Below are 27,364 nucleotides of genomic sequence, written 5' to 3' on the forward strand. Positions count from 1 at the left end.
TTAGCTTATTTATTTTCATATATCTACTGGTAAGATATTAAATATGGAGAGTAGAAGCAAATTTTCTTCTAGAAATTTACTGAACACTTTTGTGTGATCCTTTGTCCTACCTAGACTGTTATACTTCATAACTACTGTTTAGGTAAAAATTAATTTTTAGCAAATTGTGGATGCTTTGTAATTATTAACTATGTACACAAAAATGATAATTTATTCTATATTTTAATGACAATATTTAAAATTGCAGGCACAGATTGTTCTTTTGGTGATATTACTACTAGCCATCGTTGATTTTGTCATTGGAACATTTATCCCATTGGAAAGCAAGAAGCCTAAAGGTTTTTTTAGTTATCAAAGTAAGTTAAAAAAAAAAAAAGTATCAAAATTTTAGTATAAAATTATTAGTACATTTTAAAGAATTTTGATAATGTATCAGAGGTAGATAGTTTTGTTTTATGCTTATTTAATTCATTTTGAATCTCTCTATGTAGTACAATAGAATTTAGTTGTATTTGTTTTTAGAATTCATTTTTTTCATCAAACAGTGACAGAATTTAAGATATGTGTAAGAATTTTTCAGAATTTCATTTCCTACCTTATCTTGCTTTTGAAAGGAGAAAGATTCATAGAATTTTCACTTTTGTATTGAATTGGTTATCATATGTTTTGGTTTTTTGGCTTATATTTCTACATATTTCAAATTGTGAAAGCAAGTAAAATATTTTTTCTAACTTTTAAATAAAACAAAAGCTTCTTTAATTAGTTTTCATCTAATTTATTCCTTTACTGTTAGATTTCTTATTTTATTCTATTCTCCCTCCCCAAAAAAAACTAAAATTTCTAACTGCATCTTTCCCTGCAATTACTTGATTATAAAGATATGACTAAATTCTTACTATTTCTTACATTACACAACAACGTACAAAAAATGTGAAATAAAAAATAAGACCCATAAGTGAAGCCAATGAGATAAGGACATTGTGAAGTAATGTGGACTTAGAGAGTCAGGAAAATATGGTTCAAATATTGCTTCAGATCGTGTAACTGTGTAATACTTTCCTGGAGATTTGAATTCAGTGGACTATAAGAATTTTTCCAGATCTTACTATATGAATTAGGAAGATTGCAGAAGAACTTGTTCCTTTAATTCAAGCCATTTCTTGACTTGTCCATAGTAATTCTGATTACAATCACATCCAAGCCTGATAAGCACAAAATTAGGATAGTATTTCAGAAAAGATTTGAAGGTTTTTTTTTTTTTTTTGCAAGCTAGAAGGTTATAAAGAAAGCTGCTTTTTTCACTTGTTTTTTGGAAAGAAGGAGCCGATCCCTAGTACCCTACTATTTGTAACACTGCATTATTATATGTAGTTTCACTTTTTATTTGAACAGTGTTTAGTTGTGCTGACCCCTTTCCCGCTAAAACATTGCTGTTAAGATTATTCTGGCTCCTAGATTTGAGGTCATAATATTTAAAAAATAAAACATAAGGCTATGTTTAGAATGGAGCAAGAAAAGACAGGAGAAGGAAAAGCTCCATAGAGATTTAAACTTGTATGATCCAAAGGCCATAGAGCAAGCCTGATTTTAGGTGACTAGCATTCTCCTTAGGTCTTGAGATCTATCTTTTTGTAAAATACACATTTTTTTCCTACATGAATCCATAATAAAGATTTTTTCATGTATATGGAACAAAATAATACACTGTATGTTTTTGTTATATATTTGGCTCATTGATGAATGCTAGCAAAAATGTGCATATGGTTCTTAGAAATGTGGCACAGTGTAAAATGGGGATCTGTCCATCATTTTGATTCTAAACTCTCCTATTCCTCCCTCCCCTCTTTGTACCTTTCCCTCAGTTATAGGAAATATTCCAATTATATTTATTTCATTATAATGATCCAGTTTTGTCATTAAAGAACCACTTTGTATACTGGCATAAACCATATATGCTAAATTTTTAACCTATGTATATCATGAATTAAATATGATTCTTCTAAGATTCTTCTTCAATACAAACTGAAAAGTCTCTGTCCATTGACAGGTGAAATATTTACAGAAAATTTTGGACCAGATTTTCGAGATGAAGAGAGTTTCTTTTCTGTATTTGCTATCTTTTTCCCGGCTGCAACTGGTATTTTAGCAGGGGCAAATATCTCAGGTGATCTTGCGGTAAGTCACAAATTAGGATATCATTTTACATGAAAAATACTTTTTCCCTTTATTGTTAATAATTTTAATCTGGTTTCTTTCAGGATCCTCAATCAGCTATACCCAAAGGAACATTGTTAGCCATTTTAATTACTACTCTGGTTTACATAGGAATTGCAGTATCTGTAGGTAAAAACCCTTTATTTTTAAATTAATAAATTTAAACTAGAAACTTCTTATGTATTACAATGTAGATGATATTCATGACATATGTATCTATGAATCAACAAGCAATTTTAAGCTCCAGGTAGAGTGCAAGATACTGTGCTAATCACTGGGAATATCAAGGCAAAATTGAAGTAGTGTTTGTTTTTAATTTGTATCCACTTGGGGAGACAACATACACATTTTTAACTTTGAGATTTTTGGGGAGGGGGCGCAGATAAGGGAATGCTAGTAGTAGTAACAGAATCAGAAAAGTCTCATGTAGGAGGGTAGTACAAACTGATCTTTGAAGAAAACTGGTTTTCAAAATTGGATTAATTTAAAAGTTTAAATCATTCAGTGAAAGTACGGTTTCAAATTGAACATTATTATCTATAACTATAAATAACCTTTTAAATTAAAAGAATATGAAAAATCCTGCTACAGTTCTTCCAGTTATTACAAACCTGTTGAAAACATCACATGCTCTGTTTTATTAATTCTTAGCAAAGAATCTGTCCACAAATAAATAAAGGCTTAGAGTTTCCTTTAAAAAAAAAAAAAAAAGGAAAGAAAGAAATTTTAGTATCTTCAATCAGTTTTCTTTAAAATACAGATTTTTGACCAGCATTCAAGTTACGTTGTACTGCTTCTTTGGATTTGTACAAGAAACAAATGGGTCTGAAGCTTAGCTCTGCTTCTTGTTTTGGGGGACATTAATTAATTTAGTGTGATCATCTATAAAATGACTGTAGGTGATTTCTTTGTCCTTTCTACTTCTAAGATCCCTTGACCTGATCTGCTAGAAATAAGAAGCACAGCTCTCCCATGTATTCTTAATAGGTAATTAGCAATAATGTAGTAAACATGACAATTCAGAATGTTTAGAAAAGAATCATATGTAGGATTTGTCATGTTTCCATTGTGGTCTATGGCAAGGGGAGTGTTATTTTCAGATAAAACAGATGTGAAGTCTAAGGATGGAGAAACTCTGGTTCATGACTTGGATCTGGCTTTCACCATAATTCCATTTTGCTTAGGATAAGTATGAAGAGATTACAATTAAAACTTAGGGCCAGACTGACCTATTCAGAGCAGTGTTTCCAAAGTAACATCTGACACATATTAATACCTGAAATTTTATAGTATGTTTTACATCTATATAATCTCCGATTCTTACAAAGGAGGACCTGTGGACACATATGATAGGCATTCCAATTCTTACTGTCTCCAAGTCACATTTAAGAATTATGAGATCCAAAAGAGGTTAAATGATATGATCTAACAGCTTAGTTTAAAAAAAGGGAGACAGACTTCAAATGCAGGTCTCCCTTGACTTGAGCCCAACACCCTTCCATGATTTCATGATATCTCTTTTAAAAAGGTTTGATAAGAAAATTTCAGAACTATGAACAGTTCCTAAAATAAGTTTGAAAAAGTTCTTCCTTTAATATTAGATTCAAGGGCCTCTTGTTCCATGAAGTCTTTTCTGATCTTTGTTATTGTTAATGTTCTTTCCCTCCTCAGATCACTTTGTATTTTTTTTTTTATCTGTTGTATTACCTCATTTGAATCTAAGCTTCTTGAGGGGCAGGTATTCTTTTTGATCTTTGTTCTACACTTGGGATAGTATCTTACACTTAGTAGGTACTTTCAAAATTAAATATTTATATTGCCTATTCTTATACAAGGTGTTATTTGTATTTCAGGTTCCTGTGTTGTTCGGGATGCTACTGGGAATATCAATGACACTATCACCATGGAGCTAACAAACTGCACTTCTGCAGCCTGCAAATTAAATTTTGATTTTTCATCATGTGAAACCACAGATTGTGACTATGGCTTGATGAACAATTTCCAGGTGAGTGTAGCCTTTGTGTTTCAGTAACAGATGAACAATCTTAGCAATGTTTAACAAAACCAGGGACTACAACTTTTCATGTAAATCCCTTTCACTCCACTTATATGACCCCCATCCTAGACTATCTCTCACCACCTCCTTCCTGAACTTTTGCAGTCCCTTCTAATTTACTTTGCTATCTCAAGTTTCTTCCTGCTCCAGTATATTCTCCACCCTGCTACCAAAGTGGTTTTCCTTAGGCACAGGTCCGATGATATTCCTCCCTTCTCTTTGTCCTTTAAATCCTTTCACAACTTGGCACCAATGCCTTTGTAGCCTTATACCTTGCTTTCCTTACAGCCAAACGATCCTCCTTCCTGTTCCTCACTCATTACATTTCTTCTCCCTTTAAATTGGCTGTTCTATTCACTGTAATGCATTTCCTCCCCTGTTCTATCTCAAAGGACCTTTTATTTCCTTCAAAACACAGCTCATGTTCTACTTTTTACATGGAATCTTTTCCAGAACCTTCTGAAAGCTAATCTTCTCTCTCCAAAAATTCCTTGTGTTTGTTATCATTCATTCATTTCAGTTGTGCCCAACTCCTCATCCCCCCCATTTTGAATTTTCTTGGCAAAGATCCTAGATTAGTTTTAAATTTCCTTCTCTGGCTGATTTTACAGATGAAGAACTGAGGCAAACAGGATTACGTGGCTTGCTCAGGGTCAGCCAATAAGTATCTGAGTATTGAACTCAAATCTTCCTGACTCCAAGGCCCAGTACTCTATCCACTGAGCCATCTAACTACATCTACCTTGTATTTAATCTATATAAATATATATTTGTATATGTACATGTTAACTTGCTTTGACAGAATGTAAATTCCCCAAGGATAGGAATTTTTGCCATTTTATCCATAAATTTATCCATAAATCTTAGCATAGTAGTAGGCTTTCCATAAATGCTTCTTGATTGAACTTGTATGAAGTAGAGAGAAGGTTTTTGGAATGATAAAGTGCTTACCCTAATACCCATGACCAATCTAAGGGAATAGTTATCTACAAAATAAAATAGCTTAGAAGCAGTGTAGAATATAGAAAAAGTGTGTTCATAGCAGAAGTTTAGTTATAAAATCTCAGCTGTCTGTGGAGTATTTATGTGCAAACAATTCTAATCTCTTCTATAGTCCTTGAGGGGATCTTGTTATTGAGACCCAGAGGAATAAGTGATTATTGAGAACTCTTGAGTCTTCAAGAAAATATTAGATTCTGTTTAGCATACTCTAAAAAGGTAGGGGGAAGTATGTCATAGATTTTAGTGAGATTTTTATAGAACACAGTTAAAATAATTTTAATTTTGATGGTAAAGGAAATGTTTCAGTTGGCTAGAAAACTCAGTTATTTAGACTACTTCTATGTGAGGGGTTTTTTTTTGGTTTAATCACTACTCAAATATGAGGTACCTGCCTGGTTTAAATTTTCTCATTTACTAGTATTATTGGTATTTCTGAATTTACTTTGGTAATCAATGAAGCTCTTTAAGCTGACATGCCCATATAAAATCTGTTGTTTTGAAGGATCCAAACCAAAAATTTGAAATTCTGTCTTTGGTGTGGCTCTAAAAATAGTATTTAATGTACTGCAGGGTTGCTCTGGTTACTGAGAGGTTAGTTGACTTAGATATGGTCAAACAACCACTGTAAGGCAGAAGCAGGATTTGAGCCTGGGTCTTCTTGACTCAAAGTCTAATCCTTTTTCCTTATGCTTTTTTAAAGCCTTCAAAAGTTTGCTCCAACCTATCTTTCTAGACTTATTGCATATTGCTGTTATTCTGTCTAGCTTTGTTCTTCAGTATTCGTTATCACTCCAAAAAACAGTGATTCTTATTTATTACTTGTTAGAAATATTGGAGAAAAAATTAATGAATAAAAATAAGGATTGGTAACTGACTTAAAATCATTTTTTTTGGTCTATGCCTATTTTAATTATAAATCCTAAGTAATTTAAGAGTTAATATATATGTTTTACAGGATTGTGTTTATAAAGAGCATTTAAGAGATAAAATAATACAGCTATGAATTTCATGTCGTTTTTCCATTGTATATCTCTAGCAAAGAACTGATTTTTTTGTTATAAAATTTCATGCAATTTAAGAATAATTGTTGTTTCATTGAGTGGTATAAATATTAAAACATTACATAATCGTTTGTTTTTCTAGTCACAAGACTAGGTAAAATTTCTAGAATGAAAGAAAGTATTCATACACAGTTAGTGATTCAGAGCTATTCTGACATTGATATTGTGTTTGAAAAGCACAAATGTTGGTTTCTTCCCAGTGTCTGAAAATGCCAGATTCTTGTGATGTTGCTTTAAAATACAAAAGTTTGTTGTCTTCATAAAGTCTGGTATATATTCATGCATGAACTGAAAAGCAAAGTGTTGGGACAGTTGGTATAGTAGAAAGAAAACTGTATTAAGAACAGAAGACCTGGGTTAAAGTGCTGCTTCTACTTTCTTACTCATTTCATTATCTGTCTAGACCAGGAGTCTAGGGGGCCAATTCATTGTCCCTCAGACTGAGGGCCAGACTATAGTGAAAACAAAAACTTTGTTTTGTGGGCCTTTAAATAAAGAAACGTCCTCAGCTGCCGCATCTGGCCCACGGGCTGTAGTTTGAGACCCCCTGGTTTAGACTTTGGGCAAATATCCTTGACTTCAAAATTAGGTTGTTGATCTTAAGCTGTGATTCTCAAGATTTTTGCTTTCAGGATCCCTTTCTGCTCTTAAAAATTGAGTACACACTCCCATGAGCTTTTGTTTATATGGGTTATAGCTATCCATTTTTACTATATTATATCTTAATATCATTATAAAAAAGTTTTAACACTGACAATCTGGAAGAGTCCACAGGAACTTCTAGGAGTACATTTTGAGAGCTGCTACTCTAGATCAAGGGTTCTCAACCTAGTGTCTGGGAAATTGTATGTGTGTCTGTATTGTGTATATTTATGTATACATACTTGTATACAAACTTACATATATATTCCTTAGTAATCTTATGTATTTGATTTTATACATTTAAAAGATGAGATCTATGACACAAAAAACACAAAAAAACTAAGTACTACCCTAGTTCCAGATAATCTTTAAAATTCCTTCAGTTCTAAAACTGTATAATTCTTTACATTTTATTACTTAATTTTTAGCATGTGTTTTTATAAAGATAAAACAGAGCAGTAGAGGAATCATTTGCTGTTTTGGAGATGAAAAATTAATGAAGAAAGTTAGAGGGGGCATTTAGACTAGAATCTTGCTTATAGTCAATACAAAAATTGTATCTATATTCCTAATAGAAATATTTTATAGACAAGTCATTTTTGAAGGAAGGGTATCTTAACTCACTTGAAATGATGGTCAGGATTCAAAAAGATTCTCTCTACAATCCAAATCATTAATCTTGGTTTTAGAAAGATGTATACTAAGGTTCAAAAAATTAGTTTTATAAATGCATGTTGGGACAGATCTGTAGTGTGAAAAAGATTTAAAGATTTTAGTAGACATCCATTCTCAAAATGAGTCAGCAGGATAATATGATATCCAAGAAAACTAATGCAATCTTGGGTCTAGTGTCCAAGACTATGGAAGAGATGATTCTGTTATATTCTGCCATGTTCCATCTATATTTGGATTACTAGGTTCAGTTCTGGAAACCATAGTTTAGGAACAACGTTGATAAATAGGCAGGTTTCCAGAGGAGTTCAAACAGGATAGGTATTAAGTTAGCAATTTCTTGATTATCCATACGGTTAGTTATCCTAACATCTGTGTTGAAGAAAGGCAAAAATGATTTTAATGTTGCCCAAAGTGATATATGTTTGGAAAGGTAATACAGTGCAATGATAACTAGTACTTACATGGTACTTTAAGATTTTTGTAAAGCATTTTACAAATATCATCTCATCTTAATTAACTTTGTAATAATCCTAGGAGGTAGGTGCAATAATTAACCATATTTTATAAATGAAACTGCAACAGACTGTAACTGTAAATGACTGGTCCAGGGACCTCGAGTTAGTAAATTGAATTTGAACCCTGGCCTTCTTTACTCCAGATCCAATGCTTTTTCCACTATGCTGCCTAACTATCACTTTATAGTGCCATGATACATTAAAAAGTGCCATTGACTTTTCCCCCTTTATTAAAAATAATCTAGAGATAACTACTAGTCTGTTTCTGCTGATACTTTTGCATTGGTTTTTTTCTACTTGTTGATGAGATTGCTTTTAATTTCATTTTATTTCATTGCTTTTAGGTAATGAGTATGGTGTCAGGATTTGCACCCCTGATTTCTGCAGGTATCTTTTCTGCCACTTTATCTTCTGCATTGGCATCTCTTGTGAGTGCTCCCAAAATCTTTCAGGTAAGTACATTATAATCAAGTTATTCAAGTTATTACTTAAGAGTAACTAATTTATAGAAAGAGTACTAATAAAGGGAATATAAATATATATTACATTTCCTGCTTGAAGATGCTGTCCATTGTCAGGTCATATGTTCTCAAACTTTTTTCCATATTAGCAGAAAGTAGATTCATGAAAAAATTATTTATATCATTGCTCTTTGCATCCTTGTGACCAATATGAATATATATAAAATAGTAGGTAAGATTAGAAGTAATATAGTTGTAAACAGAGGAAAGCAAATTAGATTTTTCATAATTAACATGTTATTTCAATCTACTTAACTAGCCAATTGTAAACATGTTTTAGAGCATTATCTTGTTTAAAGCATATCAATAACCAAGCAGCTATTAATTGTTAAATAAGGATTGTTTTAACTAGCACTGTTTCCTACTAGCATTAAGAGTAAACATAAAAAACAAATTAATTTTGTTTTAAATTATGCCAGTTAATTTTTTAATGTATTAGTTCAGTATGTTAATTTTTAAAATTTTAAAGTATTTGTTTTTAATATACAGGTGTATTCTGAATATATGTGTATTTGTATACATGAGTGAATATGTATATTTGCATATATGTGCTGTTTTATATAGAGTATAATTTTGTTCTGTTTTCAAAGTACTGGGAATACTGGCTAGAAAGGAATAAAATGATTATTTTTATTATGATCAGAAAAAGCTTTTGCTGTGACCAGGGACAGCGATATAATCTTTATTCCCTTCATGATACAGAGGAGCTAGCTGCTAGAATAAATTCTAAAGCTAATTAGTCTTGTTCTTTACCTCCCCCCCCACCATATAAAAAGGTTTACCCCTTTTCAGTGAGAAAAGGTACTAAAGGAATGAAAAAAAGAGAAGAGTTTTATTTCTCTATTCTTGTCCTATGCCAGAAGACAGAAATACTTTCACAAATATTTTGTTTTTGGAACTTGACCATACCTGTTTGGACTTTTCCAACATAATAATTCTTCTGAGTCAAGCTTCCTTAATTTACCTAATTTTAAAGACAACTAAAACTTTGTAACCAAGGTTGAATAGAATTAACAACTATAGAATCATAGATTTGGAGCCAAACAGACTTTTTTAAAGTTCATCTTCTCTCATTTCATAGAAAAGGAAAAAAGGTTGAGTGCATGATTTGCCTAACTTAGGGGAGGGGAAAAGTTTAAGTATATATTTAATGCCTTCTATGTGACAGGAACTGTGTTAAAGACTTTTAACGAATATTAACTTATTTGATCTTCACAACAACCCTGAGAAGGTGGTGCAACTATTATCCGCCATTTTACAGTTGGGGAAACTGAAGCATACAGAGGTTAAGTGACTTCCCCAGGGTCACCCAGCTGTGTTTGAAGCCAGATTTCAACTCAAGTAACTCCAGACCCAGGATATTATTTATTGTACCACATACTGCTAGTTTATTTCTTTGGCCCCTGGCCCCCAATCTACATATACTAGTTCATGTTAAAATGAATTAATCTTTAAATGTTAAAGCTGTAAGAGCTTTTTGATTATCTCCTCTAACCCTCTCATTTTATAGGTAAGGAAATGGCTCTAAACGATTGCTCAGAGTCACATAGCTAAATTAATAGCAGAAATAGTATTGGAATCCTGCTACCCAGTCCAACTTTTCTACTGTTGAACCCTCCCAACTTATCTTGGGGTTTACTGACTAGATTTCCTTGTTAAGGTCCATGCCTTAAACCAAACAAACTCTGATTCTCATTGATTGGTCACCAATAGGTCCCAGACCAAGCCCCATTTGGTGTGCTCTCATCAGAGAAGGTGCTGAGCTCTATAAGCAAAGCAGAATTGAATTAGCTCAAAAGAAACAGAAGATGTGCAAAATCAGAAAGTCCCCTCCAAATGTTCATAAGGGACTATTTATGTCCAAGCTGTGGAAGAGCATTCCAAGCTTGTATTGATCTGATTAACCAATGACACCCTATAACTCGCCTCTAACATAGTGATGTCATTTTGGTCCTCTCCAAGAATGAAGGACAACAACCAACCAACCAAGGGTCCTGATTGACTCACATGGAGTTACTTAGTCATTTCTGCATTTTACTAGGTTGAAGTGTCTCCACTTTTAACTTTGCCTCACTTGCTATCTAAGGTTAAATACTGAATGTGGGTTTAGCCTCAGTCAAACTGAGACCTGTTAAAAACCTCAGCCTAAAAAGGTCCAGGTCTCCCACTGCATCCAGGACTATCTCCAGTCCTCTTGTTCTATATCTGGCCACTGGCCCCCAGATGGCTCTGGAGGGGAAAGTGAGGCAGGTGACGTTGCCCAGCCCTCCCTCGCTGAAATCTAGTTTACTTGTATGTCACAGCATCGCCTTCCTGTTGTGATCCTCTTCAAGAACTAAGGACAAACAGGAGAAGCAAGGTGGCACAGTGGCTAGAGTGCTGGCCTTGAAGTCAGGAAGACCTGAGTTCAAATACAGCATCAGACACTTAATACTTGCTAGCTTTGTGATCTTGAGAAAGTCACTTAACCCCAATTGCCTTAGCCAAAAAAAAAAAAAAAAAAATCTAATGACATATGATTTTCTTAAAGAAAAACCTATCTTTGTTATGTGCTTAATTGCATTTAACCTTTTGACCTTTAACACATTGATATTATAGACTATTTTAACCTTCAGTTAGCTGGTTCTGATAGTGGTGGTAGTATATGATGATAGAAAACATAGAATGACTGACTGTTTCTGGTAGAAAGGACATAGAACTACATACAACTCTTGTAACCAGGGGTAAGGTTTCTTTCATCTTAATAGTTATCCTGAACTTATTTAAGTTCTCCTCTTTTCTTATTTTTGAGTATAAAGAATTGTTTATACCTAGCCATACCTAGCAAACCTTTAGAGGGGTTTTTGCTATTAAAAAATATTGAATGAGAGGGAAAAACATGTTAATAAAGTATTTATTTTAATGTTTACTTTTCTTTATTTAGGCATTGTGTAAGGACAATATCTACCCAGCTTTCCAGATGTTTGCTAAAGGTTATGGGAAGAACAATGAACCACTTCGTGGCTATATCCTGACATTCTTAATTGCACTTGGGTTCATCTTAATTGGTTAGTTATTTAAATAGATATAAATGAGTTTTGTGACTTTACATTTTACATTTGTTTCTGACCTTGGATTTGAACAAAAGTATCTGTTTACTATAACTCGTTTTACTTAATCAAGTTCCATTTGCTTCTGGAAGGGACTGTCAGGAAGGAAATACTTAAAACCCATTTATTTATAAGATTCACCAAAATAATTCATCTCATAATTCTGGAAATGTAAAATCTTTAATTCAGTTCCAGAACTTTTGAATAACTCTCACCATCTTAACTACCATGGAACCTCTGTGACCTCATTTATTATATGGGAATAGAATCAAAATTAATTCAAAAGGGTAATGGACTCTCAATCATACAAAAACCTTTCATTTGAATTTGTAAATAACTTAACCTCTTTATATGTGGTTCTTTACAGCTGAATTGAATGTTATTGCTCCAATAATCTCCAACTTCTTCCTTGCCTCATATGCACTGATTAATTTTTCAGTGTTCCATGCCTCGCTTGCAAAATCTCCAGGTAGTAATTTTCCATTTAAATTTTTAAAATGTGTTCATGTAGAAATTGACTATCAAAGTACTGTTTGGTGATTTTAGAAAAGACTTTTAAACCTACCAACCATATTTATGTATGTGTGTGTCTCTATAATTTTTATATAGATATGTAACATATTAATAGAAAAAAATAACATTCAGAATTTTGTACTATAACATTTGAGAATGATAACAAACCAGTTCTGGGTAATTAGCAAAGGAATGTCACAGACCAGAAATAGGATTAAAATATATTTAAGAGAAGTTTTTGTAATTTTTTAAAGTAAGAGAACCTGGGGCAGCTAGATTGTACAGTGAATAGAGCACCAACCCTGAAGTCAGAAGGACCCGAATTCAAATCTGGCCTCAGACACTTAACATTTCCTAGCTGTGTGAATCTGGACAAGTCACTTAACTTTTGCCTCAGCAAAAAAGAGAGAGAGAGAGAGAGAGAGAGAGAGAGAGAACACGAGAGAATACCTATGGTAATTAGAACTGAAAGCCACCTTAGAGAATCCTGTAAATCCATCTCTCTCAGTTTATAGATGAGTTTACAGTGTAGAGAATATAATTGCTCAGAATTTCACAGGTAGCATATTCAGGATTTGAATCTAGCTTATCTATCTTCCAAATCAGTGTTCTTTCTACTATATCAGAGTTTGATAATTGTTATTTTAAAGATAAATATATTCAATTTGTGTTTTTAAAATAGTGCTTAAAATACTTGGTATCTTTGTCATCTTTTAAACCTAAGTAGCTACAGGTAATATGTCTATGTGACACATTTGTATATATTCTTATATATAACTATGTTATAAAACAGGTACTAGTTTTGTAGAATTGAATTATAAATTGGTGATCTTTTTCAAATTAAATTTCAGTAAATTTGTATACAAATAGCCTACTATTTCATTAGCATGGATATTGAAATTACTTGGAGTATCCATTTTTATATTTTGTATGTACATTGGGTTACGTATGTGTATGACATGCATATTTCCATCAAACAAAACAAGTAACAAAATAATGTGCACAATAGTATTAGAAATGTAGATGACAGTCCTTTATGATATGTTTTTGAATTGTTGAATCTTCTTTCAGGGAAGTAAATATACTTATTACTCCATACTTTCCCATGATGGTTTGCTCGATTATTAATACATTTATAAATCTTGACTCCAGAAGTGATACAGTAAATAGCACTCTGATCCTAGAGTTAAGAAAGCCTGAGTTCATACACTTATTGCTGTTTAAACAGATCACTTCTTTTGCCTTAGTTTTTTCAACTGTAAAATGGTGATAAATATACCACCTACTTCTCAAAGTTGTTGTGAGATTCAAATGAGATATTTGTTAAAAGTGCTTAGCATAATACGTGACACATAATAGGTGCTATGCCCAACACCAAGTGGTGAGACATGACTCTTCATTAAATACAAAAGAGGTGAATTATAGGTGTTAAATGAGACATATGTGAAATATGCTTTGGGTTTTTTTCTTGGAGAGCAGGGTAAGTCGTTGGAAAGTGAAAGTAATATAAGCACAAATAAAATTTTAAAGTAAGCATTACAAAATGGGAGTTCATGTAAATGTGTAGTAACGTGACCTTAATTTTTTTTTAATGATTAGGTTGGCGTCCTGCTTTCAAGTATTACAATATGTGGATTTCACTTATTGGGGCAATTCTCTGTTGCATAGTGATGTTTGTCATTAATTGGTGGGCTGCATTGTTAACATATGTCATCGTTCTTGGATTGTACATTTATGTTACCTACAAAAAACCAGGTCAGTAAATTATGTGTGATGTATACTTTTAGACTAAAATATTGTTACATTGTTATAAGTATTACTACTGAGGATTATCATTGACATGTATTTGCTTTACATTCAAAGACAAGTTTGTACTTGATTTTAAAATAAGAAAATTTTATTTATAAAATTTATTTATAAACAGTAAGAAAGCTACTTTAAATTCAATTATTGATGCTATCATTTATTAACTCAAAATGACATGTAAAGCTAATCTTATTTCTAGAAAATAATTAAATATAATCTAATATTTAACTTATCAAAATGAGTTAATAAAAAACTTCTTTTTAAGGTTTAAAACCAGAGGCAGGATAATAGCTACGATACATATATACACTGGCTCTGATTCAGTTGAACAGGCATTTATTGAATGTTTACTTTGTGCTCATTACAGTACTAGATATTATTGTGTTCCCAAAGGAAGCCACTGCTTCTTTGAGCTGAGTAATTGAGAACACACAAACACAAACTTAAGGAACAATTATAAGGTCATATTGAAAACATCATCAAGTAGTTTGAACTTTATAATTAAATTCCAAAAGCACACAATTTAGAAATTCTTAGAAAAGGATTTAGTTACTAATTGAAAAAAATTCATTGCCCTGCCTTGGGAGAAGGAGTTTCTTCATGCAATTGTTTTGGATTCACAGATCTAGTCTATCACTGTTATAAAGATTATTTTTGCAATTATCTAAAGAAGAAAATTGATGGGGAGACTAGAGGCAGAAGTAGAAGTGAGTGTTATTCCAGTAATTCAAATGCAAAATAGAGATTTAGATTGGGAAAATATGTATCTTATGAATTTATAAGCAGTTTTCAAGAGTTACTTTCTTTTCCTGTTAATATTTAAAATATTCATCTGTTATACAATTCAAATTACCAAACTATGGTATTTTTTTTTCAGAAATCTCTTTAAAATTTACATTATTAAAGGAGTGAGCATCTTGAACATTCATTAATGTACTAAGAAATCCAAATTGCCAGTGCAACCAAACAAAATATGTAAAAGCCACACATTTTTTCTATACATTATATATACATATAGTCTTTATAATAACTAATATGGATTAGAGTTCTGTCTAGATTTTAAAGCTTGGTGTTATATCTTAAAACAGTATTTAAAATATTCTTCATTTAGGTAAGTGAAAATTTTTTTTTGAGTTGACTTCACATGCTTACAACTACATGTATGTATAAATGCACATAAACATGCATAAATACACGTATATTCATAGCACACACCTATTCCTGTACATATACACATCCACATGTATGCTTGTGTGTGTATGTATATATGTATATAAATGAACATATATGTTTGGTTTCATGAGTATGTATCTTCTTTCCCTTGGTACTGGCATCCCATGCCTTGATAGACAGTTATGAAGACGGAATGTGGTTGTGACCCTCAAAAAGCTTACCTTGGATGGCAGATCACCAACAGACACAATCTTTCACTAGCTGTATACATGCTTTTCAGTGTAGTAGGTCTTGAGAGTTTAATTTAAGCTAGAGTAAGTAGAATTTTTAGTGAAAAATATTTAAATTTTATATAATTTAAATAAATATCCATTAAATTTTGAAAAAAAACCTTTCTTTCTCTCCCCTTCCCCCCAAGTCAGATTGATAATAATTAGCAATATTGTATATCCTACAGATGTGAATTGGGGATCATCAACACAAGCCCTGACTTATTTGAGTGCATTGCAGCACTCCATTCGTCTTTCTGGTGTCGAAGACCATGTGAAGAACTTCAGGTAAACTATAAAATATCATAGGGATACTTGTTGTAACTCCCATCAGCTCTTTGCTATCACTATAATGGAAATGGTTGATTTTCTTTTTTATATTCTTTGACCATCATCATTTCTTGTGAACAGCAATATAGTTTTCTCATTACTTTGGCCAAAAGTCTTGGGCTAGAGTTGACTAATCTTGCAATAATTAACAAATTAAATGAAAAGTTTACCCAAGTTTCTTGTTATTCTCTCTTTATGAAAGGTTGGCAATTATTAGCTACTTCATAAGCATGTTATTGTAGGGGTCTCTATTGAAAAATAATATATAAAATAATCCTTTTATTATATAACTTTATTATCCACTTTTAAGTTTATAATGCCCGTATCACTACATTTATTTGTTTATTAATCTAGGTGTGAACAAAACTTTTCTTTGGACAGCTAGGTAGTGCAGCTGATAAGTGCCAGTCTAGAATCCCGAAGACTTCTCTTTCTGAGCTCAGATTTCACCTCAGACCCTTATTAGCTGTGTGACCTTGGGCAAGTCAATTAATCCTATTTATCTTAGTTTTCTCATCTACAATGAAAAAGAAAATGGCAAACCACTTAAGTATCTTTGCCAAGAAAACCCAAAAGAATCAGAAACAACTGAAAAGAACTGAACAGAACTTTTCTTGTATTACTGCTTTTATCATATCAGTGTAACTGTGATTTAGAAGATGTATGCATAGGCAGGAATAAATATTAGTTGCCTTAGTATTCAAATTTAGAGCCATAGAATTGGAAGGGAACATGTACTTTATTTTTTGTTGATTAATAATCCTTGTTAAATACATTTCATTTTGATAATTCTTTATATCCTATTTATTGCTGTTATTGATTTTAAATCTCTTAATATCTTTATTTAGCATTGTTCTAGTTTGCTGCTTCTAATAATTGTTTAGATTTTATTACTGAAGCATTATAAAGAAAGAATGCTATAAATACAATATTAACATCTACATTAGTCACAAATTAGGCTTGTGACTATTTTTTAAGTGAGATCATAAAATAGTTATTTTTTAATTATGCAACCCCAAATTTCTACTTACATCATGGTTGAGATCTTTAAAATCTTATTAGATTACAGCTAATTGATTATAAAATCTCAGGTAAATTTAATTCTTTTTTTTTTTTTTAACTAATATGATCATATTACTTTATATAGTTTTCATTGTTCGGATGTCTTCTAGAAACTTGACTTTTTCATGTTTCATTCTTTCCTTTACCACCAACTTTCTTTAATTTACTATTAAATTCTTTTTATTTTCATTATTTAAGGTCTGTTGTTTTACATTTGAATCACACAGGCCTTTCTTGAAAGGTTCCTATTGATTTGGGAATAGTTATTATGATACGAGAAACATCTATTTTAAAAATTATTTTGAGTAATATTTAATCCTTTTAAAAATATTTTTTCTGCCTATACTTTAAAATCAATTACAGAAACAGCCTGTTGATTTAAAAAAATAAGTACATGCTGTAAAGTCTATACAGACACGACCATTTTATACCTTTATTATTGCTATGATTCAGCACCACAAACACCAATGATCAGTCATAATGATCCCAAAATATCTGTGATAAATCCCAATGACACAGAATTTTGAAATGGGTTTTTAGCATTAAACTTAGGTTCAACTGGAATATAATCTGATGAAGAAATGAGTAGATGCTCATAGAAATAAAGTTACTTGGTCAAGGTCTCATAGATAGAAAGTAGCAGAGCTAGGCTTCACATTCAGATTCTTATCAAAATTATTTCTTTTTCAGCTGAATTTGAAAATTGGTAAACAAATATTTGATGCAACTTTGAATTAGAAGACCTGAGTTTCTAGTAGGAAGTGTCTTTTTCTTTTTTTTTTTTGTTTTGTTTTTTTGTTTTGTTTTGCTTTGCTTTGGACTTTGAAAGCTAGCAAACACAGCAGCTTTATATCAATTGTGAATGTCATAATGCTTAGTTTTTGAATTTAAATGATTCTACATGCTACATATCAGCAAAGATAGAGATTAATAAATGACAGCTTTGATGTAGTAAAAGGATATAACTCATACATACATATTTTAATATAAAATAACTACATTAAAAAAGCCTTTTGGGCTTGGGACTGGGAAAATCAGAGAAAGCTTCATAAAAAGGGGCATTTAAACTGAATATTGAAGAATGTAAGTTCCTTTAAAAGCAGACACTCTGAGAACTAAATATTGTATTTTCCTCACTATAAGGCACAGGCACTCAATAAGAGGAAATGACTGTTTTCTGATAATGTGATAATTTCAGGAAAATTTCCCATCTCCTGAAAATAATGTTTGCGTCTCATATCAAAAAAAAAAGGAAGGTAACTTCTGATGAAGAATTTTTAAATGAATACTACTATTTATATGTTTCTATTGTAATTTTGTCTCATTGAGTGATTATTTGAAACATGGGTAGAATGAAGTTGCTTCACAGTACCTATACCTATTTCTGAGAAAACATTAAGCAATGGTGTTAGTTTGAGAGGTTACTTACCCAAAAAGGTAGTGATTTTTTTAGAGCAAAGAAGGACGTTAGAAAGTGATATTAACAACCATCACCAGAAAAGGTTGTTGTAGTTTGGGTTGGCAGCTGAAAAAAATACAAATAATAATTAAAATATAGATAATGAAATTAAATCCACTATTTCTTGTGCTGTCAAATTGTTATGAGCTATTAGAAACTTAGAAGTTGTATTAGTTGTATTAGAAGTAAATGATTTACTGTGATATGCAGGTCTTTTTTATCAAACTGAATTTGACCCTGTATGAAATGACATTTTGAATTGTGTCATTAAAGAAGTAAACAATAATATTTTAGCAACAGATCAAACCTTACTTTAATTACTAATTTTTTTTCCATAATTAGACAATATTTATTTTAGTTCTCAGATTTGAAAGGAATTTAAGTGATTCTGAGAACTTGGTTTCTATGGGCATCTACTCATTTCTTCATCAGATTGTATTCCAACTGAACCTAGTTTAAGAATCCACTCCACAATTCTGTATCATTGGGATTGATCATTGATATTTTGGGATCATTATGACTGATCACTAGTATTTGTGGTGCCAAACCATGGCAATAATAAAGGCATAAAATGGTCGTGTCTGTATAGACTTTGCAGCATATACTTAAATTATTTTTTTAAATTAACAGGCTGTTTCTGTAATTGGTTTTAAAGTATAGGCATTATTGTTATTTTATACTTTTCAGTATTTTAACTTTGTCTATATATTTCCTTAAAATTATTAATGCTTATAAACCTAGTCATTACTGAAAAGCTACCAGTTTTAAAAAGCTAAATATGTGTTAGTTCATTTGGGATTGTATTTACTTTTTTTAATAAATATTAAATAGAAAATTCTGATTTTGTTTTAAAAACTTTGTTCTTCCTGAGTGTCACAGAATCACATAACTTTAGAGTTGAAAGAGACCATCAAGTCTAATACCAGAAATCACTAACCATTAATTAAACACTATGTAGCAGACACTGGGAGATTTACATTGAGAGTACTAATTAAAGCATCAAACAGTCTCTGCTCTGAAAGTATGTAGATTCTTTTGAGGGAGGTATATACATATGTAAGGATATATAGAATAAATATATAAAGAGGATAGGATAGTTGCACTAGGGGAGGAATCAAGAAAAATTCTGTTGAAGGTAATTGTTGAGGGGAAGAGGAAAGAATCCAGGATATTTGAAGGAAGAGAGAGATTTTAAGCAATGAAAGAGGAAAAACATTTTAGGCAAGGGTGATGACCACTGCAGAGTTGTATTGCTATGTTTAAGGAACGGATAAAAGATCATTTTGGCTAGTTTATAAAGTGTGGAAGGAGAAAATATATAATGAGACTAGGAAAGATGGATGTACATGAGGTTGTAAAGGGCTTTAAAATACAGTTGTTTATATTTTGCTCTTGAGATATTAGGAAACTCCTAAAGTTGGTCAGATCCTATATTTATTTAAGGCAGGTCACTTTTCTAACAATTAGAAGAGACTTGAGGTAAGAACTTTGTTGTAATTTTTAAGTGAGAGGTAATGAGGTGGTGTCGTATAGATAGGAGTCAGATGTAGTCAAGCTTGTAGAGATAGAAATGTCAAAATTTAGCAGCTCGGATATATGAGGTGAAAGATATAGAATAGGGTCCAGGTTATGAACCTTGGAAACAGGAAATATAATGATGCCTTTGGAAAAAGTTGGAGGAACATAAAGGTCCAGGCTATCATTTTCAAGAATATTCACAGTTAAGGATTTAATCTAGATGAACAGCCAACAAATAAGAGTGGATTGGAGTGGTCATGGATGAGGAAAATCAGAAGAGAGTAATGTCACAAAAAAATTCAGAGAGAAAAGGATATACAGGATGAAAAGGGGTGGCCAATAGTGAAGTATAGCAGAGAGATAAAGAAAGATTGGGGCACAGGGTGTGGAGAGGAACTAGATTTGACTTTTAAATTCACATCTAAGTTTTAGTGGGTTTTGTTTGGGAAGATTTTTGGTATGTTTTAAGAAAATAGGAAAAGAATCAATAGAAAGGGAGACATTAAAGACAAAGTATAGCGGTAGATAATTAATGGAGCTATCGTTAGAGAAGATAGAGCAAGAGATGGAATCAAGGGTTTATATGGTGTGGTTGGTAATAGACAAAGGAATGAGGGACTCGGTAATTAAGGGAGACAGAATCTGAACTAGTTAACTGTAGGGTCCAGATTAGGAAGAAAGGAAAGTCAAATAAATGAGCATTTATTATTCACTTTGTTCCAGGTACTATGTTAAGTGCTAGGAATACAAGTAAAAACAATTTCTGCCTTGAAGGAGAAACAAAGCACATAAAAGGAAACTGGAAAAGGGGGTTATGGGTGGGGTGAGATGATGGAGAAAAAAGTCTAGAAAGTGAGGAGTGGAGGCTGTTATGGTTTGAATATGGCTGATCTGAATACTTAAATTGCAGTTCAGCAAGTGCAATTCCCAGAGGGAACTGATCAGTGGAGCCAAAGAAGTAATGCAGTCTTCTAGGGTGAAAGCTAGGTAGGGACTGTTGTTGTTTGCTCTTCATTCTCTAAGAGGACCATGATATCAGGAGGGAGATGCTGTGACATGCAAGGGAGTTGGTTTTAAATAAGGGAGTCTCTGCAAAGTCAGCAGCCTCACTTTCTCCTCCAGAGCCATCTAAGTCCAGTGGTAGGATACATATGAGGACAACTGGAGATGGCCCTGGATATAATGGGAGATATTGGCCTTTTTGAGCTAAGATCTTTCCCAGATCTATTTGTTTGATTAAGTTAGGGGGGAAATGAGAAAAAGAATGGTGTCAAAAAAATAAAATACAGGAGGAAAAGAGAGACTTTGACGTTTTTAACAAAGTCTTTAATAGCTCTCAGGTTGTCTGAGGCAATGCCCAATTAGTGATTAAGGCTAAGTAAGAAATGGGGCAGAGAATGGCCTTTTTCACATAGTCCAAAAAAAGGGTGGGGTGCCTAGGAGAAGAAGACCCTCAGGGTTTCTGGCCAAAACAGGAACATTTACTCATTTTGAGCCATCTGAGTCCAAATTATGCAGTCAGTTCAAACAATGTCCAAGTGAAACTTAGCCTGGGTTTGTTCAGTCCATTAAAACTAAAGTGATAAGGGTTTAAGGCATGGCTCATTAAAAAAAAAAGCCCAGAAAGCTCCAAGATATCTTGATATTTGGGGATCAAAATTTATAGTTCTTTGAGCAGAGCATCCTCACTTGAGGTTATGACTCCTTATGTGACTGGAGAGGGGGCAGGAAGCAAAGAAGGAAGGAACGCCTTGGATCCCTAGTGGGAAAGTTACTATTACAGGTTGTTGTTTGTCCTTCATTTTGGAATAGGTCCATGGCATCTAAAAAGCGACGTCTTAACTTGCAAGCAAACTGAATTTAAATGAGGGAGGGAGCCTCACTCCTTCCTCCAGAGCCATCTGAGTCCACTGGCACGATATATATCAGGCAGATTAGAAATAGCTCTGGAAAAACAGTGGGAGATAGTGGCCTTTTTGAGCTAAAATCTTTTCCCAGGTCTCAAGTTTGTCTGATGTCTGTTCAATGATTAAGGCTAGGGGAAATGAGACAAAAGAATGGTGTCTTTTACCTAGTAATAAAAAATAAAGTCAATCCAAGAGGAGAAGAAAATCAGGTTTTCTGGCCAATGCAGAAAGAGTTAATCCAGAATGTAGGAGAAGGGATAACGGGGAACTAGAACTATTACTATAGTGCTATATTTAAGCAATGAGTTAATATTCTCTGTGTCAGAGTAGGACCTAAACAGGATTTCATAGCTTTAGGGAATCTCAAACTCTATCCAATGCCAATTGACACCTCTGCAACTTGAGTCTTTCAAAGTTGGCTAGAGTACTGGTGTCAGACTCAATAGAAATAGATCCCTTATTGACCATATATTAACCTAGAATACCACAGATTAGCATTATGTTGTATTTTTATTTGTTTTATTAAACATTTTCCAAATATATTAATGTTTGTTGCTACCATATACCATAAATTTAACACCTTTAAGTTAGAGCACTGAAAGGTTAATTAGCTTGCCCAAGATCACACAGCCAATATGTAGCCAAAGCAAGATTTGAAGCTAGGTCATATTGGCTACAAATCCAGATTTCTATCCAGTGTGCCATGACTGCCTCTCGTTATCTCTATAGGACATAAAACATTAATAGAGTAAACTTAAAAAGAAGGGAGAGTGTTCAGGAGTGATAGACAGAAATTACCTAAGTGCATGGGAATTGCTGGGTTTGGGGGCAAATGATTTAAGATACAGTGGGGTATGAAGAGAGTGAACAAAGATAGAGCATCATTTTGAGGAAGCCAGTACATGTAGTTAAAAAGCTGCCTGCCTTTGCTTCTTTTCTCTTAACTCTTCTGATTTTTGCATGCAGACTTCCAACCTCATATTTAATTGAAACTGTTCTCTTCAAATGATGTCTTATGTCACATATAAATGCCTCTTCTCAATGATGACTCTCTACTTTTTGCTTCACTGTTATCTCTTGATTTTCCGGACTATTCTTTCCTAGTTGACTTTACTAGATCATTGTCCAAATCACTTACTAACTTTGGTTATTTCCCCAGAATTATCCAGAATTTTCCCCTCTCTCTATACTTTACTATCTCAATAGCTTCCACAGGTTCCGTTATACAGAAAACTCACAAGTGTATTCAGCCTCCTCTCTCTCCTGGATTTTTGTTCCACTTCAAAAGTTAACTATCATCAATTTAAAAATGAACATTTCAAACTCAGCATCTCTAAAACAGTATCTCCAGCCCCTCCCTATTTCAGACTTCTCTATTTTTGCAGCACATGCTTAAAGTCATACAGATTCACAATTTCAATACTACCTTTGACTTCTCACTTACTCACTACTCATATACAATCAATTTCCCCATCTTTTCTCTATGTCCATACTATTTTCCCCACTTTCTCCATTCATACAGTTACTACTATCCTAATTCAGACCCTTATCACTTCTTATTCTGTATTGCTACATTATTCTTATTTGATCTTTTTCAAAGAAATAAGACCCTCCAAAGTGAATTTTTTTTAAGTGAATTTCTTAAGTGTTCTTTGTTACTCCTCCCCTTTTCGGGCAGTAAATGCCAATGGTTCCCTATTATTTCTAGAATCAAATATGATCTATTTTGTCTGCCATTTAAAGCTCTTCATAATCTGACCCCTTCCTACTTTTCCAGTCTTTTTATATTATATTGCCCTTCTTACTTTGTGCAGTCATACTGGCTTATTTGCTATTCTCATTTATGACACTCTATTTCTTCTCTGTGCCTTTGTCTTTCTTGCCTGGAAGGTGCTTCCTTCTCACCTCTGCCTCCTGGAATCCTTGATTTCTTTTAAATCTTATCTCTAGACCTGTTTCACACTTTTGAATCCTTTCTTTATCTATCCACTCCACTTCTTGATAAGGATGTAAATCCTTGATAAAATGTAGATCATTTTGAGGGACATGTTTTTGTATTCTCAGCACTCAGTACCCTTCTTTGTATATAGTTAAGTGCTTAAGAAATGCTTGTTGGTTAATTTATTGACAATCAATGAGCAACATGTTGCCACAGCATTTTGTACTGTGAGGATTACTGGAGTGTGAGTCAGTTGAGACCTGGATTCATATCCTCTTTTACTAGCTAAGTGACCTGGACAAATCACCAAGCTTCCCAAGCTCCAGTTTTCTCATCTGCAAAATAAGAGTATTATCACCTGTAGTAGTACTTCCAAAGATTTTTTTGTTTTGTTTTGTTTTTAAGATTAAATGAGACAGTTGATGTAGAGTGAAACAACTTTATCATATAAATGTCATTTATTATTACTATACCTTACTGGACATTGTGTGTATATGTGTGTATGTTTGTATTCATGTGTATATGTACCCCTAAAAGATCGAAAGCCACACTAATACTAAACTTAGTGATATTTCATGTACAAAATTAGAGGTTAGTAAATTTATCAATTCAAAAAATTTGCTTAAAAATTTTAGCAAAACACTTGTATTAATTTTATGTTTGTACTTAGCATTATTAAGTGATAAAAGAATTCTTCCTTTTCATAATATTAATCAATTTAGGTCCTAAGTCAGATTATTTTCTTTTTTTCTCTTTTCTTTTTTTTGTTAGTTGACCACCATTTAATTCCAGATCTTTAAGTTGCTAATAAAAAGTCATCTACACTTTTTCATTGAAAATGCAAAAAAAAAAAATTTTTTTTGATAAGCTAGAAGAAATTAATATTTGGGAACATGGATACAAGTCGGGTTTCTGAACCTTTTCTTCCATTTGTTTTTGTAGACAGAAAATATTTAATTTTAATATTTAATATGTTATCAGAATTGGAATTTGAAATGGAACTAGAAAATGTTTTCTCTGAGCCTTAGACAGTACTGTTCAAGTGATAGAATAACTGTGCCTCCTTTTGATTTTACCAAAATTATTCCCAAATCAGAGAAGAAGAAAAACCTAGTTGAATATAAATTGGCAACAGTTACAAGATATCAAAAGTGATTTCCCTAAGTCTTTGTTATAAGCTTATCCCATGCCATAGCCTTCGGAATGACAATACAGAGGTGTTACATCTTACAGAAAGCAACTAAAAATAAGATCATGCCATTAATCAATACAAAAAATCCAAGGTTTTCTAATTTTTGTTTTTCTTTTTTAATCTTATATTAGGCCTCAGTGTCTAGTTATGACAGGTTCTCCAAACTCACGTCCAGCTTTGCTTCATCTTGTTCATGCATTTACAAAAAATGTTGGTTTGATGGTCTGTGGTCATGTACATATGGTAAGTGTTCATTTTTTTTCCTGTGTTAGAAAATTTTCCCCATTGTTTACTGTGATATATAATATGACTTGTTAGAAGTGAAATGTCCTTATAAAGTAAATGTGTTTTACCATATTTCCTTAAAGTTTACCTTAAATTATGTTTTATTTCAGAATGTTTAGTGCTCTTCTTTTGGAAAGAGCTTTCCTATCTGTTATTTAGCTTCAAAATATTCAATCCTTCTTAATGCTATTCTTTTCTGATTGTCTTCTACTGTCCTCTCCATATATACAGATAGATAAGGATTCTCTTCTAATCCTTTCAAATATTTGTTCTTCTTAATTTTCATATCCTTTTCCAATGGAACACTTCAATTTCCCTTAAAGCCTACAAACTGGAGAGGCTTTTCTTCCGCACCTTCATCTCCTCTTATAGAAAGGTGATTAGTTTATATAGTCAGTCAGTAAATATTTATTAAGCACCTACTCTGTGCCAGACATTGTACTTAGCCCTGGGGATACTAATACAAAATTTAAAGGAAAGCCAGTCCCTGCTCTCAGAGCACTTACAGTCCTCTTAGAACATACAAAAATAAGCCAAAAAGGAGGAAGGAGGTTACTCAGAGCAGGGGCATGAAGAAATAATCTAAAAGCAGTGCAGTTGGGAAAGAGCAGAATGGGAGAGAAGACTATGCTGCCCTCTCCTCTTTAAATGGAAATTTTAGAGCTTTTGGTTCTGCTCTACAGTCTGATGTGAGTACCAAGATTAATTTAGTCTTGCAGGATAATGAAGAATTTCCTGGGGTATGAAGGTATGATGGTCCAAAAACAAAAGTCATTCATTCTATGTTGGTCACTGCAGAATTCTCCTTGTTTCCATTATTTATTTAAAAAAAAAATAAGAACTCAGTCCTTTGTTATTCTTGCTAATCACTATTATTACCAACTCCTCATGAAACTGCTATGGCAAACCTGAGTTTCCTGATCTCTTTTCTTCTCACTACACTGTATTGTGCCTCATATTTTTTAAACTATGTGACAATAGCAACCACCTTATTCACTGAGACAGTGGATCTTTGAACTAAAGTGACAAATTGTTTCCCATTCCATATCTGAATTCCCAGACCCCATAAGTTTCTGAAATAATTATTGGAAGTTGTGTTATTTCCAAAGACTTGACAGATTATCAGAGTGTTGTGGTCTTGTCCAAAGCCAAAGAAAGGAGTAAAGAGACATTAATGATTAAATATTGAGGAGAATAGACAGGAGCAGTAAAGAGCTGGGTACTAATTGAGGTGCTCAGCTTAGTTTGAGCTACTGTATTTTCCTTAACTAGTTTAAAAGAGAATCAAATTAAAGAAATGTCATCAATTCATTTAACACAGTAATAAACTAATAAACCTGTCATTAGTATTTTGCAGGATGATGTTTTCTGAATATCTTTTTATAATAGCTTAGGTCTGACTTTGAATGAACAATCCCACTTCCCATTAATATAATTTACAATTAGGGTAACATTTAAATTATAGTTTTCATTTCAATTTGAGATAGAAAGTGAAATATTCTGCCAAAAAAGTTCTATAGAATCTCCATGCATTTTGAGAATTTTTTTTATTGTTTACCATAGATAATTGCTATGGAAAAATGATCAGTTCTGTGTTTGATTTGGTTTTTGTTTTCTTTTTTTCAGTTAGTATAGGATTGATTTCTTGTTTGTTTCTGAAGTTGTTTGGAGATTAAGGTAGCCTGACTTTAGTAATAAAAGTAAATGAGAACTGCCACTGTGTATGAGGATAAGCCTACACTTAAAGCTTAGGTCAAAATCTGAATTTTTGGGTAAAAATTGAATTTTGCTTATAAGCCCTTCATTATCTCTTATTTCAAGATATACAGTATATATATTTTTTCTGCCTATGTCAAGTAAGGGCACTCTTGTTTTATACTTGCTCTTTTTGTTAGAAAAGTTAGTTATAGGGGATGAGGTATGGAATACTGTCATATAGGAAATAACAATAGCTTTTTTACTTCTGAATTCATTCTTCTGCTATTGGTCTTTGTCCCCAAGCTGCCCAAGGAGTAAGTGAGTTTCATGTTCAGATACAGGTCTATTTTGCAAGAATTAATATTTGTGATTGGCAAGAAAAATTTATTTTTAGTTTCTTAATTTTATAATTTTTTATATATTTGATACATTTATAAT

The 27,364-nt window shown here is 32.6% G+C and overlaps 1 protein-coding gene across 2 annotated transcripts in view; it reads left to right on the forward strand.

Moving 5' to 3' along the window:
* SLC12A2 (solute carrier family 12 member 2) overlaps window positions 1-27,364 on the forward strand; it is a 113,509-nt gene that overhangs the window by 60,742 nt on the left and 25,403 nt on the right. For both annotated transcript variants that reach the window (XM_051998306.1, XM_051998314.1), the window contains exons 7-16: window positions 248-356; window positions 2,048-2,175; window positions 2,259-2,343; window positions 4,068-4,219; window positions 8,510-8,617; window positions 11,610-11,733; window positions 12,143-12,244; window positions 13,888-14,043; window positions 15,725-15,824; window positions 25,075-25,186. In XM_051998306.1, the coding sequence (XP_051854266.1) occupies window positions 248-356; window positions 2,048-2,175; window positions 2,259-2,343; window positions 4,068-4,219; window positions 8,510-8,617; window positions 11,610-11,733; window positions 12,143-12,244; window positions 13,888-14,043; window positions 15,725-15,824; window positions 25,075-25,186 (1,176 nt within the window). The remainder of the gene's footprint in view (window positions 1-247; window positions 357-2,047; window positions 2,176-2,258; window positions 2,344-4,067; window positions 4,220-8,509; window positions 8,618-11,609; window positions 11,734-12,142; window positions 12,245-13,887; window positions 14,044-15,724; window positions 15,825-25,074; window positions 25,187-27,364) is intronic.

Source organism: Antechinus flavipes, chromosome 1, assembly GCF_016432865.1.
Source record: "Antechinus flavipes isolate AdamAnt ecotype Samford, QLD, Australia chromosome 1, AdamAnt_v2, whole genome shotgun sequence".
In the NCBI taxonomy this organism is placed as follows: Eukaryota; Metazoa; Chordata; class Mammalia; order Dasyuromorphia; family Dasyuridae; genus Antechinus; species Antechinus flavipes.